The 16,456-nt window shown below is 42.3% G+C and overlaps 1 protein-coding gene across 1 annotated transcript in view; it reads right to left on the bottom strand.

Annotated features, from left to right (window-relative positions):
• Window positions 1–3,724: 3,724 nt before the first annotated feature.
• The window catches only part of LOC141107516 (uncharacterized), a gene marked incomplete at its 5' end in the record, with an annotated part of 49,647 nt that continues 36,915 nt past the window's right edge, over window positions 3,725–16,456 (bottom strand). The window contains 3 exon segments of the mRNA XM_073598295.1: window positions 3,725–5,623; window positions 7,701–7,763; window positions 14,117–14,212. Of these exon segments, the coding sequence (XP_073454396.1) occupies window positions 3,756–5,623; window positions 7,701–7,763; window positions 14,117–14,212 (2,027 nt within the window).

The following is a 16,456-nucleotide window of genomic DNA, read 5'->3' on the forward strand; positions in this document are numbered from 1 at the left end:
TTACTCAGCGTAACATCATATTTCACATTATACAAAAAAAATTAAAAAATTGGGCCAATATTAGGGTTTTTTACTCATGAAACTTTTTTCCCAATCAAAACGTGTTTGAAAAATTGCTCTTTCAAGTAGCCTTTTTCCTAAAGCTGGAGAAGCTTCTAGTCCTAAATAAATTACAAATAGTTTTATATTGTCATACAAAAAAACAGTATATTATATTTGAAATTAAATATTTTTGGGCAATAACATGGTGTGGGTGGACTTCTGACAGTCAAAGGCTGTGTCACGGCTCTCCAGCCTGTGTCTTGGAATAAGAGGGAGATGAAGCCTCCATTGATCTACATGTAATATAGATATGTAATATAGGGTTGTCCCGATACCGATACTAGTATCGGTATCGGCACAGATACCGAGCATTTGCCCAAGTACTTGTACTCGGGCAAATGCTCCCGATGCTTCCCCTGATACCTAGAAGTCAGCTGTGATCAGCGCATGGGGGAGTTACAAGATTCTCCCCCAGCGGCTTTCACCAGCTTTAGTGACATACAGCGGTGATCTGTCACCGCTGTATGTCACTGCATCCTCCTCCATGCCCCCTCCGTTCCTCTGTCCCCCCCGTTCCTCTCTCCTTATCTGTCCCTCTCAACTGTCCCCTCCGTTCCCCTCTCCTTATCTGTCCCCCTCCGTCCTCCTCCTCCTTCCTTTGTGTATGGATAGAGTCAGCTGACTCTGTCCATTCACATAACTGAAACATTGTAATCTCCTGTGATTACGATGTGTCAGTTTATGAATGGAGAGGAGCCGCTGTCTTCTCTCCATTCATTCTCAGTAGAGCTGAGGCTGCAGAGAAAGGGACTGGGGAATCTCTATCCTCTGTCTCTTTCTCTGTCTCAAGGGGGAGATATCAGAGGTCTGTTAAGACCTCTGATATCTCACCAAAGCCCCCCAAAAGGGCTGATAAAAAAAAAAAAAAAAAAACAATAAAGAATAAAAAAATATTATTGTAAAAAATAAAAAAATTGTAAAAAAAAAAAAATATAACACACACATACAACGTTCACCCCCCCCCCCAAAAAAAGCAAGCATTGTTAAAAAAAAAAACAAAAAAAAAAAAACTGTCACGTGACATGAAAAAAAAAAGTCTCGGTAATCGATATCGGCGAGTACTTGGAAAAAAAAGTATCGGTACTTGTACTCGGTCCTAAAAAAGTGGTATCGGGACAACCCTAGTAATATCCCACCCCCATTGAGTTTAGCTGGCTAGTGGGCATGGAGGAGGGAGGGAGGGAGGGAGGGAGGGAGTGGGCTGTCATTTACCACTGTGTATACACCTACATGTGCGACTCTGTGTCATATGTGTCACATGGGCTGCTCAGATGTGATAGGGAGGAAAAGCTCAGGGTAGAAATACACTAAAAACTGAGCATGTGCAGTAGCTGCCAACACTGCTCTGTAAAATCCCCAAATGCAGCGGGGACATGGACACAAGGTGGAGCTAGAAAACAGCAGGATCAACCAGTTTAAAAAAAAAAATAGAGAAAAAGAATCCCATAGTGATTGAGTACGAACAGCATGTAATACACCATTTATTGATAGTTTTTAATGATGTGGGTTTAGCGACACTGAGAGCCTGTCCTAGGTCTGTCCTCATTAACATACAGCGCAAGAAGCCACAAGGGCTGCAGCTTGTATAAGAGCAGTGTGAACAGCAAGCTTTGATAGAGCACTTGCAGAGCTTTCAGCAAGCTTTGTTGAAGCTTTTAAAGTACCATTCAGCTCCAGTTTGTAAATGTTGAAAACAGATCCTCACAGAAGTGCAGATTGCCACCTTTAACCACTTCAATACAGGCCACTTATACACCTTCCTGCCCAAACCAATTTTCAGCTTTCAGCGTTGTCACATCTTGAATGACAATTGCGAGGTCATGCGATGCTATACACAAACAACATTTTTATCTTTTTTACCCCACAAATAGAGCTTTCTTTTGGTGGTATTTGATTATTTGGTTATTTTTTGCGCTACAAAAAAAAAAAAAAAAAAATGGAAATTTTGAAAAAAATAAAAAAAGTTTTTAATTTCTGTTACAAAACTTTATAAGTTTTCTCCTTCACTGAGGGGAACCGATGATGCACTTATATGCATCACTGACAGGCACTGATTGGCAGCACTGATCGGCACTCATAGGCGGCACTAATCAGGAGGCATTGGCAGGCATCACTGATGGGCACAGAGTGCCATCCCTAATGGGCACTGATCATCCCTGGTGGGCTCACCTGGTGGTCATGGGTGGGCTGAACTGATAATCAGTGCAGACCCCCCATCAGGAGAGCAGCCAATCGGCTCTCCTCTACTCGCACCTGTCAGCCTGTGATCAGCTGTAATTGGACACAGCTGATCACATGGTAAAGAGCCTACGTCTTAGGCACTTTACCCCGATCAGAGATGCGGTGCGTCAGACTGACACACTACACAGATCGCCGCGGGTGATTGCGGCTTATCCTGCTGGACATCAGAGGACACCCAGTCAGGATAACAGAACCACTTTCAGGCTGGCCATCATTTTGCTATACAGAAGGCGCAAAGTGGTTAAGCAAGCTGCTAGCAGGCTTCAGAAGGCTTTCAAGAATCTTCAAGAAGTGCTAAAGCCTGCTAGCAGCTTGCTTAATGCTCGGATCACACCTAATACAGATGCGGCTCCCAGCAGGGGTCCTGTGTCTCCTGGTTCACCATTTCAGGTCTGATTTCAGCCCGAATTTTGGGCTGAATTCAGACCTGAAATGGACCAGAAGACGCACAGAGCTCCTGTGCAAATTTGCACCGAAGCCGCATCGGAGATATGTGAACCGGCTCCATAGAAAGCCATTCACAATCTCCTGCTATTGCAAATAGTGTGAACCCAGCCTAAAGTGGCAATCAACACTCCCATGAGGATCTGCGTTTACAAACTGGAGCTGAATGGTACTTTAAAAGCTTCAACAAAGATTGCTGTTCACACCGCGCTTATACAAGCTGCAGCCCATGTGAAACAGGCCTTAAAGTGATATTAAAAAAGGCAAGTTTTATTTTGTTAAACATTTTATACTTACCTGCTCTGTGCAGTGGTTTTGCACAGAGCAGCCCCGATCCTCCTCTTCTCACATTACCCATCGGCGCTCCTGGCCCTTCCCTGCTCCCAAGTGTCCCCAAAGAAAGCAGATTGCTGTGGGCAAACTCGCTCCTGAGCCACAGTTCTGCGTGTCCATTCAGACACAGAGCCATGACTCTGCCCTGCCCTCTCTCTCTCCTCATTGGCTCACTGGCTGATTGACAGTAGCGGGAGCCAATGAGGATCAATGGCCTCCTGAGGATAGATGGCACCAAATCCACAGGTTTTTTAATTTTATTTTTTTACCTTCATGCATAGAATGCATGAAGGTAAAAAAAATCTTGAGCCTTCGATACCACTTTAAAGTTTAATGCCTCAGAACGATAGCAAAATTGATGCTGTTCAGCTTTACCTACCCACCCACTGACATGCAAGAAGCAACATTGGAAACGGAATGGTTACAGTAAAGGTCATACGTTGTAATCTGCAGCACCTGAAAACATTACATTTTAATCATTAAACCAGGCACTGGATAGGACCATAGATAAAAAGGCAAAAACATTTTGAAAACGGTTCATTGAATAAAAACGGAAAACATAGATATTAACAAAAGTAAACTATTTATATTTAACAAAAAAAAAAAAAAAAAAAAAAGTAAAAAAAAGGTAAAAGTCAGAGTTTTAGTACACAGCGTGTCCTCCTTTGGTGCTTTAACAAATAAGACTTCACCGTAAACTCTTTACCGCACCCATTACATGAGAATTGGCCTGACCGGTGAACTGCCTGGTGGCGGGAAACGTGGGACTGGCTAGTGAAGCCTTTGCCACATAGCGGGCACAAATAAGGTCGTTCGCCTGTGTGACTTCTAATGTGGCAGTTGAGCGTGGACTTCTGTGCAAAATGTTTTCCACATTGCGGACAGCCGAAAGGCCTCTCTCCCGTGTGGGTCCGCATGTGCTTGACCAGGCAGCCGTTGGAGAGGAAGCTCTTCCCGCACTCAGCACAAATGTATGGACGTACCTCCGGATTTGATTTCCATGGCTCCTCGTTTAGGAGGTCATCGTCGGACATTTCGCCAAATGATTCATCTGTGTTAGATGACTCACTAAGAGAGACATCTATAGATACATTTTCATTCAAGGAGACACCTGTTCTGGGCCTGTCGCTAGGTGAGATATAGCTTATGGACGCATTACTTAACGAGACATCTCTATCTGTTGTGTTACCCAATAAGCCGTCTCTTATAAAGCCCTCACCTAACGAGGATTCTTTAATGGGTGGTGCACCAGTAGCATCTCTTAAAGATACGTCATTAACAGCGACATCTTTAGACTTATTAAGCGAGATATCGTTAACTGGAGTTTTATCCAACATGATCTCTCCGGTGGGCTTACCCCCAAGCAAGATATCTAAAACTGGGATCTTGTCAACATCTCTAGTGCTTTCACTGGCCGAAACACCAACGTTGATGTCCATAGCAGTCTTGTCAGTAAACAGGGCATCATTAGCGGGTTTATAATTATTTGTCTCCCCAGAATGGGCCAGGGTGTTATCACCACTGTCACATTTCAGTCGAGCTAATTGCTCGATCAGCCTTTCCTTAGCATGAATTTTCATGTGCATCTCAAAATTGAATTTCTTGCTAAAGCACTTCTGACATGCCTTACAAACAAAAGGCTTTTCATCCTCATGTAGCCGTCTGTGGCTATTAAGACTGGAGCTTTGGGCAAACCGTCTCCCACATAGATCGCAGACGTACGGTTTTTCCCCTGTATGAACGCGCATGTGTTTAATCAGACAGCCATTATACAAGAACCTCTTGCCACATTCTGGGCAGGCATGGGGGCGCTCCATAGTGTGGGCTCTGATGTGCCTTTCACATGCAGCTTTTGTGGGGAAGATTTTTTCGCACAGCGTACACGGGTACAGCTCTTCGCCAGTGTGGAGACGCAAGTGCATTTCGAAGTTTGACTGTTTTGCAAAACATTTGCCGCACTGCGGACAAGGTACAAGTCTATCTCGTATATGGATGAGCCGGTGCCTGTCGAGACCAGACTTGGAGTAAAGGCATTTGCCGCACTGATTGCACAGCCATTGCCTATCTCCTTTGTGGGTCTTCATGTGGGTCTCCAACTCGGCCTGCGTGCCAAAACACTGACCGCACTCCTCACATATGCGTATCTTGTCTTCCAGGTGCAGTAACAGATGTCCTTCAAGTGCCGACTTATCAGAAAACTGTTCCCCACATTCTGGACAAACGTTGTCATGGATTTTCTGATGCTCAAAGAATTCTGACACACCCTCAAACGTTTCAGGACACACGGGGCAAATGAACCGCAAGTCTCTAGGAGTTATTTGCCTAGTACGGTGCTCCTTTACAGATGGGTTAGTGTGCGACGACTGCTGACCATGAGGGGAATGGGAGGACCCATCATTGTGGTTGTTTGTTGCCACCCTCTTCACAAACCAGTAGTTTACCTCTGCCTTGCTGGATGGGTCTTGTTGGGGCAATGGCGTGACCACATCTTCTACAATCCACTCTGCAGAAAAAAAAAAATAAGATAAGTTAACCAAATGTAATTTAAAGATCTGTTCCTTACCATTACTCCTCCATCAAAGAAGGAGTAGACTGAGAAGAGCAGAGTATACAGAACCATTTTTTTAATGCATAGACTGAATTAGATAGCATGACGTTGAAGAAACCCTGTACTGAAAGAAAGATGGACCGTTGCTTATTTCCTAAAAATGCTAGTTATCTGGTTTCATGCTTTAAGACACCAATGCATTTAGTAAAAATAGAATTAAGTCAGCATTCCTAATCTGCATACCTTGTCGAGGAAGTAGCTTAGTCTAAGGCCATTGGATTAACATAATGGTCAAGAAACTAGTATATTTAAGAGGGTGGATCAACAAAAGGTGGTCTCCAGGCTTTCTCACTGAAGGTTTATTTAAAGAACTGAAATATGGTTTTCAAAAAGGGTATACAGAGAGCAAAGGAGCAGTCACCTCTGAATTAGAAAATTTGACTACTTCAGGAAGAGTCAATTCTCTAGCACATCCCCTTCACTCCCTGTACGTCATAATCCTCGCCTCATCTGGGAGTGTCTAATTATGGTCCCAGCTCTTTTGCCCCTCCTTTAACCACCCTGCATCACTTTTTTGTTGCAGCCAGGGGGGGGGGGGGAAGAGTGAAGGGGGATACTATAGATCTGATATTTTCAAACTACGGTCCTCCAGCTGTTGCGGAACTACACATCCCACAAGGCATTGTAAAACTCTGACATTCACAGACATGACTAGGCATGATTGGAATTGTAGTTCCTGAACAACTGGGGGCCATAGTTTGGAGACCTCTGGTATAGAGGGTCACTAGAGTGACAACTCCGAGTCTGCTGATATCGTATCCAAGATGGTGGCCTTGAGCAGCAGTGTCACGGCTTATTAAAGAGGAACTTCACCAGCTCCCTAAAAATGTGGTCTCCTTCCAGCTGATCATTACCTGATTGATTAGCCATGCCTCATTTTGCCCTGTGTCTGTGTGTGGAGGTGGCCTTCTTAGTAGAAGGCAGGGCTTTGCTTCCTCACGTTAGGGCTTCCAGCATAGAAAACAATGAGCAGCACAGTAGTTGCATCACCAAATCTCACGAGGCTGGGTTCACACCTCTGACGGATGCGACTCGCAGCAGGGGTCTGGTGCATCCCTGTTCTCTATTTCAGGGATGAATCAGAGATGAATTTTTGCCTGAATTCGGCCCCGAAACTAAGCCAAAGATGCACATCGTTCCTGTGCAAGCTGCTCTGCAGCCGCAATGGAGATATGAGAACCGCCTCCATAGAGAGCAAGTCACAATCTCCTGTCATGCAAATTGAATGTGGGGAAACCCGCATCTAATTCACATAGGTGTCTTAGAGCCCACACTGAAAATATAGCTATGGGGCTACAGTACAGAAGTGCCTAGGTACCCTTACATACCAGGAAGTACACTGCCATTTTTCAGAAGGATATCTAACCAAGAGATACATTTTAAAAAAGGTACTGCTTAGGCACAATTAACACTTCTAGCTGTTTCGTTCAGGCCCTTTTTAAAGGATAAGTAGACTTTCAAACAAAATACATTTATCCTTTTTTGATCCCCACCCACTCTGCCAACATAGCCCCCCTCCTCAGATGCAGACTTACCTAGCAATGATACCTGCAGCTTCCTGCTGACATACCTTCAGTGTGTGGACCGCAAAATGTACAGTAGGTTCCCAAAGGGAAGGGTTCTATGGGGGCATCTTTAATTGTCTCTTGTCTTGGGAGACCCCTATAGAACCCTCTAAGCAGGTGTGGCCAGCTCACAGCAGGATGTAAACTTATGACGTATATTTTAAAATACTTGCACACCCAGTGAGGAATGTAGTTTAATGTAACTTCAAAAGTAATTATCAGCATTTTTAAGAATCTGCTGCTTTCACTATAGTGTCTCTAGAGAGTGTCAGATGCCTGCCTGTCCCGTACCATACACCGCGGTTCCAATCACCGGTCACTACATCATTACTGTGTCCTGCAACCCGGGGAAGCCAGCATAATGACAAATGTTTAAAAAGAATCACTTTACAGTCCCAATCACTTACCAATTTCAGCAACACCTTCAACATTCATTGGCTGGGTATTGCTTTTTGTAGTCGTCACATCCGCTGTGGGCAAGAACATATATTTTATTGTTTCCCATCAGTGCAATCTTCTAGTGAAATGTATCATTTGCTCCACAATATTTATAAACTTCATCTAAAATCTGTGTTAAAACATGAGATTCAGTGACTTCAGAAGGGTCCTGTATTATCCTATTGTTAGTAAAAGCACAGACAGTGGGGTTGATTTACTAAAGGCAAATTGACTGTGCACTTTGCAAAATGCAGTTGCCCTAGAGCTTAGTAAAGTAATAGAAGCTCTGCTTACTTCCATCATCCAATCATGTGCAAGCAACAATTTTTTTTTTTTACTTCCCTTGCACGTGATTGGGTACTCTTTTCAAAGTGAAGCTTTACCTCATTTACTAAGCTCTGGGATCAGCTGCACTTGCAAAGTGCACAGTCTAGTTGCCTTTAGTAAATCAACCCCAGTGTCTTATTTAAAGGGGTTGTAAAGGTTCGTGTTTTTTCACCTTAATACATCCTATGCAATAAGGTGAAAAATCACCTGTCCGTGACCGGCCCCCCAGCCCCCCAGTTTTATTTACCTGAACCCTCGAACTTGTCCCACGGGGACGCGCTCTCTCTCTGGCTGGGGTTCTCGACTCTTGATTGGATAGATTGATAGCAGCGCAGCCATTGGCTCCTGCTGCCGTCAATCAAATCCAACGACGTGGGCGCCGGGGCTGAGTCCAGCAATTCGGCGTCTATGGACACCAAATGCTGGACTCAAACACGCCCACAAGGTAACCCCCTCGGGGAAGCGCTTCTCCGAGGGGCTTATCAGATGTGGGGAGGAGCCAAGAGAGCCGCCGAGAAGAGCAGGTTCATTGCCACTCTGGGCAAAACAAGCTGCACAGTGGAAGTATGACATGTTTGTTATTTTTTTTTTTTTTTTAAACAAAAACCTTTAGTATCATTTTAACAAGCCAACATGGATGTTTTACCTTTCCATAAATCATATCCCCCCTCCTTGTAATGTGCCTCTGAACTTGCTAGAAAATTTGGATACTCCCTGAATAGTCAATTCCCTAGCACATCTTCCTCACTCCTTGTGCACCATAATCCTCTCCTCTTCTGGGAGCGTCCAATAAGGCTCGATTCACACCTATGCATGTTGCTTTTGAGCGTTTTTGGAGGTTTTTTTTTCATGCTTGCCACGTTTTTGAGCCGCGTTTTTGCCGCGTTTTTGCCGCGATTTGCGTTTTGCGTTTTTTTTTTTCATTTTTTTTTTACAGTCTTAAAAAAAATTACAAAAAAAAAAAACGGCAAAAACGCACCAAAAACGCACCAAAAACGGTGCAAAAACGGTGCAAAAACGGTGCACTTGCGTTTTTGATGCTTGTCCATTGAAATCCATTACATGCAAAACGCTGCTTTTTGCATGAAAAAAAGTCCCCGACCCTTTCCAAAAACGCAGAGATACAAAAAAGCATTGATGTGAACATGTTCCATAGGAACCCATGTTAAAAAATTCCCGTGCATTTCTGCAAAATGCATCAAAAAACGCGCTAGTGTGAATGGGGCCTAAGTGTCCCAGCAACTTTGCCCCTCCTTTAACCTCCCTGCGTCACTTTTTGCTGCAGCCAGGGGATGAGTGAAGGGGAATATTATAGAGCAGCCTTTTTCAACCAGGGTGCCCAGGCACTCTGGGGTGCCTTGGCAAAATTCCTAAAAATTGCATACAAGCCAGCAGGTGGAGCAAACCTGCCTTTTAGTTTCACAAAGCTACAGGCTTTCACTGCGCACCATTACAATCTTCTAGGCACTGTAGAGCGGCACGATTCTGGATAAAATGAGAAACAATTTTTTTTTTTTGCTTAGAAAAAAGATCACAATTCTCGGGGTAACATCTTCTTTCACATTATACAAAAAAAATGGGCTAACTTTACTGTTTATTATTTTTTTAATTAAAGTGTATTTTTTTCCCCAAAAAATGGCATTTGAAAGACCGCTGTGCAAGTACAGTGCGACATAAAATATTGCAACGACCACCATTTTATTCTTTTTTGTTTGGAGGTTCTAAGTAATTTTCTAGCAAAAAAATAGAATTCAAACTTGTAAGCAACAAGCGTCAGAAAAAGGCTTAGCCTTGAAGGCCCCTTTCACACATCGGTGACGGATGAAAAACAGACATCAATGCAAGCTTATAGAAATACTGATGATCCACTTTCGTCAACATCTGTTTTTTGATGAATGAAAAATAGGGCTTTCATCTTTCAGGGCTTTCATCTGTTAAAAAAAAAAACGGATCGGATGAAAAACGCACGTTAACTGACAAATGGTCAGTTTTTCATCCGTTTTTGCATTGGTAGTGGACAGACGAAAACTTCATCCGTTTTGACATGACTGAACTGATGAAATGAACGGTCCGCATGTGTGAAAGGGGCCTTAGTGGTTAAACTGACCTCATTTGCAGACCAAAGTTCATCCCTTTGATCTAAAAGAACTAAATTATACAATGTTTCTTTTTATCTCAGCGCTGAGCAATGTTGTTATAAACTTTGCCGGCTGCCTTGTTTGTTTGTTTGTTTGTTTTTTGACAGCTCTGAGCAGAGAACGGCTCTGCACTTGCTACATAAATCGTGGAAATGCTGGATTAAGATTGCGAGGGGGATTGAATAGAGAAAAGTGTGAAAAGATGTATTTGCTTTGGAAGTATAAATCACCTCTAATGTTGGGTGTCCTGCATATGTGGATGTTGCTGCATTACAGTGCCTTGAAAAGGTATTCATACCCCTTAAAATTTTCCACATTTTGTCATGTTACAACCAAAAACGTAAATATATTTTACTGGGATTTTATGTGATAGACCAACACAAAGTGGCACATAATTGTGAATGGAAGGAAAATGATTTTCAATTTTTTACAAATAAATATGGGAAAAGTGTGGCGTGCATTTGTATTAAGCCCCCTGAGTCAATACTTTCTCTGCAATTACAGCTGCAAGTCTTTTTGGGGATGTCTCTACCAGCTTTGCACATATAGAGAGCGTCATTTTTGCCCATTCTTCTTTGCAAAATAGCTCAAGCTCTGCAAGATTGGATGGAGAGTGTCTGTGAACAGAAATTTTCAAGTCTTGCCACAGATTCTCAATTGGATTTAGGTCTGGACTTTGACTGGGCCATTCTAACACATGAATATGCTTTGATCTAAACCATTCCATTGTAGCTCTGGCTGTATCTTTAAGGTCATTGTCCTGCTGGAAGGTGAACCTTCGTCCCAGTCTCAGTCTTTTACAGACTCTAACAGGTTTTCTTCTAACATTGCCCTGTATTTGGCTGCATCCATCTTCCCATTAGCTCTGACCAGCTTCCCTGTCCCCGTTGATGTAAAGCATCCCCACAACATAATGCTGCCACCACCATGTTTCACGGTGGGGATGGTGTGTTCAGGGTGATGTGCAGAGTTAGTTTTCCAACATACATAGCATTTTACTTTTAGGCCAAAAAGTTCAATTTTGGTCTCATCTGAACAGAGCACCTTCTTCCACATGTTTGCTGTGTCCCCTACATGGCTTCTCACAAACTGCAAATGGGACTGCTTATGGCTTTCTTCTTGCCACTCTTCCATAAAGACCAGATTTGTGGAGAACACGACTAATAGTTGTCCTGTGGACAGATTCTCCCACCTGAGCTGTGGATCTCTGCAGCTCCTCCAGAGTTACCATGAGCCTCTTGGTTGCTTCTCTGATGAATGCTCTCCTTGTCCGGCCTGTCAGTTTAGGTGGATGGCCATGTCTTGGTAGGTTTGCAGTTGTGCCATACTCTTTCCATTTTTGGATGATGGATTGAACAGTGCTCCGTGAGATGTTCAAAGCTTGGGATATTTTTTTATTTTTTTTTTATAACCTAACCCTGCTTTAAACTTCTCCACAACTTTTCCCCTGACCTGTCTGGTGTGTTCCTTGGCCTTGATGATGCTGACCAAGGTCCTCTAACAAACCTCTGAGGGCTTCACAGAACAGCTGTATTTATTCGGAGATTAACCTCCCTGGCGGTATGATTATGTCAGATTTTTTCATCTCAAAATGGTACATTGTTTTGCATAGAAATTTGGCGTTTTATATTGAAGGCCTGTAATTCTTAGGAATAACTCACTTAAATCTGTCCAAACAAGAGTCTAGTAGACATCCCGGGTATGATAAAGTTTGAAACACAAAATAAAATTATAAGATAATAAATAATTATAAAAAAAATTATAATATAATAATAAAATGAATTTCCCCACAAATCACTATCGTTCAATTCTGCAAGTGTTCTAATTTACTATCGCTGTTTTCTAGCTGGTCTAAAACCGCTTTTGACATAAAGGGACACTTTAAATATAATATAAATATATATATATATATATATATATATATATATATATATATATATATATATATATATATATATATATATATATATATATAATATAAAACTGCATGCAGGGCACTGGACAAAAAGGGATGTGAAATGATTTGATACAGTAACATTACACTGTACCGTATGCGTTATGTATTTTGTACTTTTTGAATTTGCCACCGGGCTCCGCCCCCATGTGTCGGGACGCTCACAGGGAACAGAGCATCGGGCAGATAATCCGGCGGAGGACACAGCGGGGGGACATTGCAGGATCCTGGTGACAAGGCAGGTATGTTGTACTAGGATTCTGCAATGCAATCCCGAGTGTGGCTCGGGGGTTACCGCTAATGGTATGGGAATTTAACCCCGAGCCACACTTAGGTTTACTGCCAGGGAGGGTTAAATGACACACAGATGGACTCTTTTTACGAATTAGGTGACTTCTGAAGGCAATTGGTTCCACTAGATTATAGTTAGGGGTATCAGAGTAAATGGGGCTGAATACAAATGCACAAAACACTTTTCAGATATTTGTAAAAAATGTTGAAAACCATTTATCATTTTCCTTCCACTTCACAATTATGTGCCACTTTGTGTTGGTCAATCACATAAAATCCCAATAAAATACATTTACGTTTTTGGTTATAACATGACAAAATGTGGAAAATGTCAAGGGGTATGAGAATACTTTTTCAAGGCACTGTAATGTAGAACCATAACAATTTTTACATTTTAAATTTGGGGTGCCTCGAGATTATCCATAATTTTAAAGGGTGCCTTGACTGAAAAAAGGTTGAGAAACACAGCTAGAGAGAGTCACCTGAATGAAAGCGCCGAGTCTACTGAAATCACATCCAAGATGACGGCCTTGAGAAGCTGTGTCAGGGGTTACTAATGACTACACAATGGGAGCTTTTACAAGTTAAAGTAGAGTTAAACTCCGCTGCTGGCACTCAGGGTTTTTGCCATAAGTATGGACAACATATTTGCACATTATGAAAGACTTACCTAGCAAAGTGCCCCATATTTCCATCATCTCTCTGTGACATCTTCGCCAGGTCCTTTTCTGGGTTGCGCATCTTCGGCCATCCTAATTGGCTGGCTGAGAGTGACATAACTCAGCCTGACGACTACTTTTTATGACGAAACGTATAGGGCAGAGCCTGATGTGACGTCATCACGCAAGTGGCCATGGCTGTTTCTTCATGATATAACTCAAGAGAAAAACCTGTGTTTTTAAAGTAGTAGTCTTTTTTCTTTTTACCTACAAGTAAGCTTATAATAAGGCTTACCTGTAGGTAAAATGAACATCTCCTAAACATGCACAGTTTAAGAGATATTCTAGCGATTAGAAACCGGTGACGTCACCGTGCCATTCCTTCAGAGCTGTGTGCCGTGGCCGAGACTCCTGCGCGCATGCGCGATGTCAGCGCGGCTCCCGCACCCGATAGGTAGACCGGGTGAAGATGGAAGCCTCTACAGTGGTGACAGCACGCCGCTGGAGCGCTTTGTTTTAAGGCAAGTCTTTCATAATGTGCTAGTATGTGATGCATACTAGCACACTATGATATGGCCTTGCAGGTGGAATTTTTTTTTTTTATCTGTGAAAAAAAAAAAAAAAAAAAAAAAACAAGTTTACTACCGCTTTAATAAACTATGAGAAAATTATATATATATATATTTTTTTTTATTCCTGATGTGTAGTATTGTCTACCAAGGAACGGAAGAGCATTATTTGATTGAGCTGACAGGTGTTTTATTCTCAAGCTCAACTGACCACTCATTTTCTGAGGGTCAATTCAATTTAATAGGCGGTTTGTGTTGCTGGTCCTGTCCACGGTGGTGAAATGCAATCTGGATGATGCCTCTCATGCATGGAAAATTCTTCTTTAATTGTTAGCACTGTTGTTCATTGAAGTCACCTTTTCAGCACCGTTACTAGACTTTTTCAATTGCACATGGACTGTATAAAGACCGTTACTGAAATAAGTTCCATCTTTCATTTATACTCACCGGAAGAAATCTTCTCCTCTTTAAATTCTTCCTTAATTTTCACCTTTTCCTTCCATTCAATCTTGTGGACCGGTTCTGGATCCACGCAGAAACAGTCTTTATAAAAAGAAAGAAAGTCCACCATAATTACCATCACAACTAGATCCGTTGGAGAATAAACAAATATTCAGGGAGTAACATTATCCTTAAAGTGATTGTAAACTCTGTTTTTTTTTTTTTTTTAAATAACAAACATATCATACTTACCTCCACTGTGCAGTTCATTTTGCACAGTGTGGCCCCGATCCTCCTCTTCTGGGGTCCCTCAGCGGCACCTGGCATCATCAGTTAACCCCCTGGAAGAAGCGCTTTCCCGAGGGGTTACCATGCGAGCACGCTCCCGAGTCCAGCATTTGCATCTATAGACACAGAATGCCGGACTCGGCCCCGCCCCCGTCATTGGATTTGACTGCAGCAGCGGGAGCCAATGGCTGCGCTGCTACCAATCTTTTCAATCAAGAGCCGATAACCCTGGGCAGAGAACTAGAGTGCGTTTCCGCAGAGGAATCGAAGCAAACATATATTATATTGCAAATTACCAATTTGTAGATATGGTGGCTGCATTAGTTTTCTTTATTCTTCACCTGTGATCCTGCCAGTAAGTCTGTTTTTTCAAAAGAACAATCTGTTCTGTAGATGTGCCAGTTATTGGTAAAGGTTTTGTCTCAACATTCTGAGAGAGGTACTTACAATGGTCAGCTTTTATTAACCCACTTGCCAACCAGCCACAGTACATATACTGTGGCAGGTCGGCTCTATTGCGCAAAACGACATACCTGTATGCAATTTTGTGACATAGACAACAGAGGCGTGCGCTGATTGGCCAGAGGGGGAGCTCCACATGTAACCAAGCAGACCCCCGTTCTGACAGGGAACGCAGGATCTCTGTGTTCATCCAGTGAGTCCATACCCCACACAGTAAGCAAGAACCTCCTAGTGACACACTTAACACTTTGATTGCCCCTGGTGTTAAACCATTCCCAGCCAGTGTAATTTATACACTGACAGTGCATATTTTTAGCACTGATCACTAATAAATGTCACTGGTTCCCAAAAAGTGTCAAAAGCGTCACTTAGTTTCCTGATCTGTCTGCCGCAATAAAAAAAAAAAAAAAAAAAAAAACGCAATAAAAATGCCATACAAATATCACATAGTTTGTGGACACGATAACATTTGCACAAACCAATCAATATAAGCTTTCTGGGATTTGTTTTACCAAAAATATGTAGTAGAATACATATTGGTCTAAATTGATGAAGAAATTTGATTTTTAAAATTTTTTTTAATGGGTAGTTTTCATAGCAGAAAGTAAAAAATAGTTTTCAAAATTGTTGCCCTTTTTTTGTTTATAGGCCAAAAAATAAAAACCGCAGGAGGCGATCAAATACCACCAAAAGAAAGCTCTATTTGTGGGAAAAAAAGGACATCAATTTTATTTGGGTACAGCGTCACACGACTGCGCAATTGTCAGATAAAGTAACGCAGTGTCGTATTGCAAAAAATGGCCTGGTCATTAAGTGGGTAAAACCTTCCAGAGCTGAAGTGGTTAAGGGTTTACTGTTAAATATGTGGTTTAGGGTATATTTGTTTTATTTTGAGATCGGTAAGAACTTTAAAAATAACGAGAAAAATAAAATATATACAGCTGCACAGACCGGGAAATGCATCACTGCCTATGATTGGTGGTGTGCAGTGTCGGCTTCCTGGCGGGAGTGCTCAGGTGGGTTTGGACTACGATCACGAAAAACACACTCCCCATACGGTGGTGGGTCAATCAGGTGTTTGGATCATTCAATCCGGAAGATGCTTGGTGGAAGAAAGTGATGATGTAAAAGTACACTTCAATGGCCTCATCCAGAGCAAGAAGGAGTGGATGGTACTTATTAGGACCTCCAACAAGCAGACGTGCTTGAACTCGCATATAGTTGTCAGGTTCTTCCACCAAGCATCTGCCGGATTGAATGATCCAAACGCCTGATTGACCCACCGCCGTATGGTGAGTGTGTCCATCCCTTGTGGTAAAGCGTACCTAATTCTTCCATCATCCCACCTGTATGTTGGTAAATGTTATATAAAGAAGCCGGTTCTGCTATACCCATTGGCTGAAAAGGCATCACCTTTACACATTCTTTACACATGGGACTTTATTGCACCCACTGAGGAATATTTTTTTTATCACGGACAGTTTTTTTGCTGCTTTTATGTCACAGGCATTCCAAAAATAATTTTTTTTGTGTACATTTGACAGTCCGTTTCATGATTCACACAATACAGTTTTGCGTTAGATTTACAAGCTGTCA

The sequence above is a fragment of the Aquarana catesbeiana genome, linkage group LG09 (assembly GCF_042186555.1).
Source record: "Aquarana catesbeiana isolate 2022-GZ linkage group LG09, ASM4218655v1, whole genome shotgun sequence".
Lineage (NCBI taxonomy): Eukaryota > Metazoa > Chordata > Amphibia > Anura > Ranidae > Aquarana > Aquarana catesbeiana.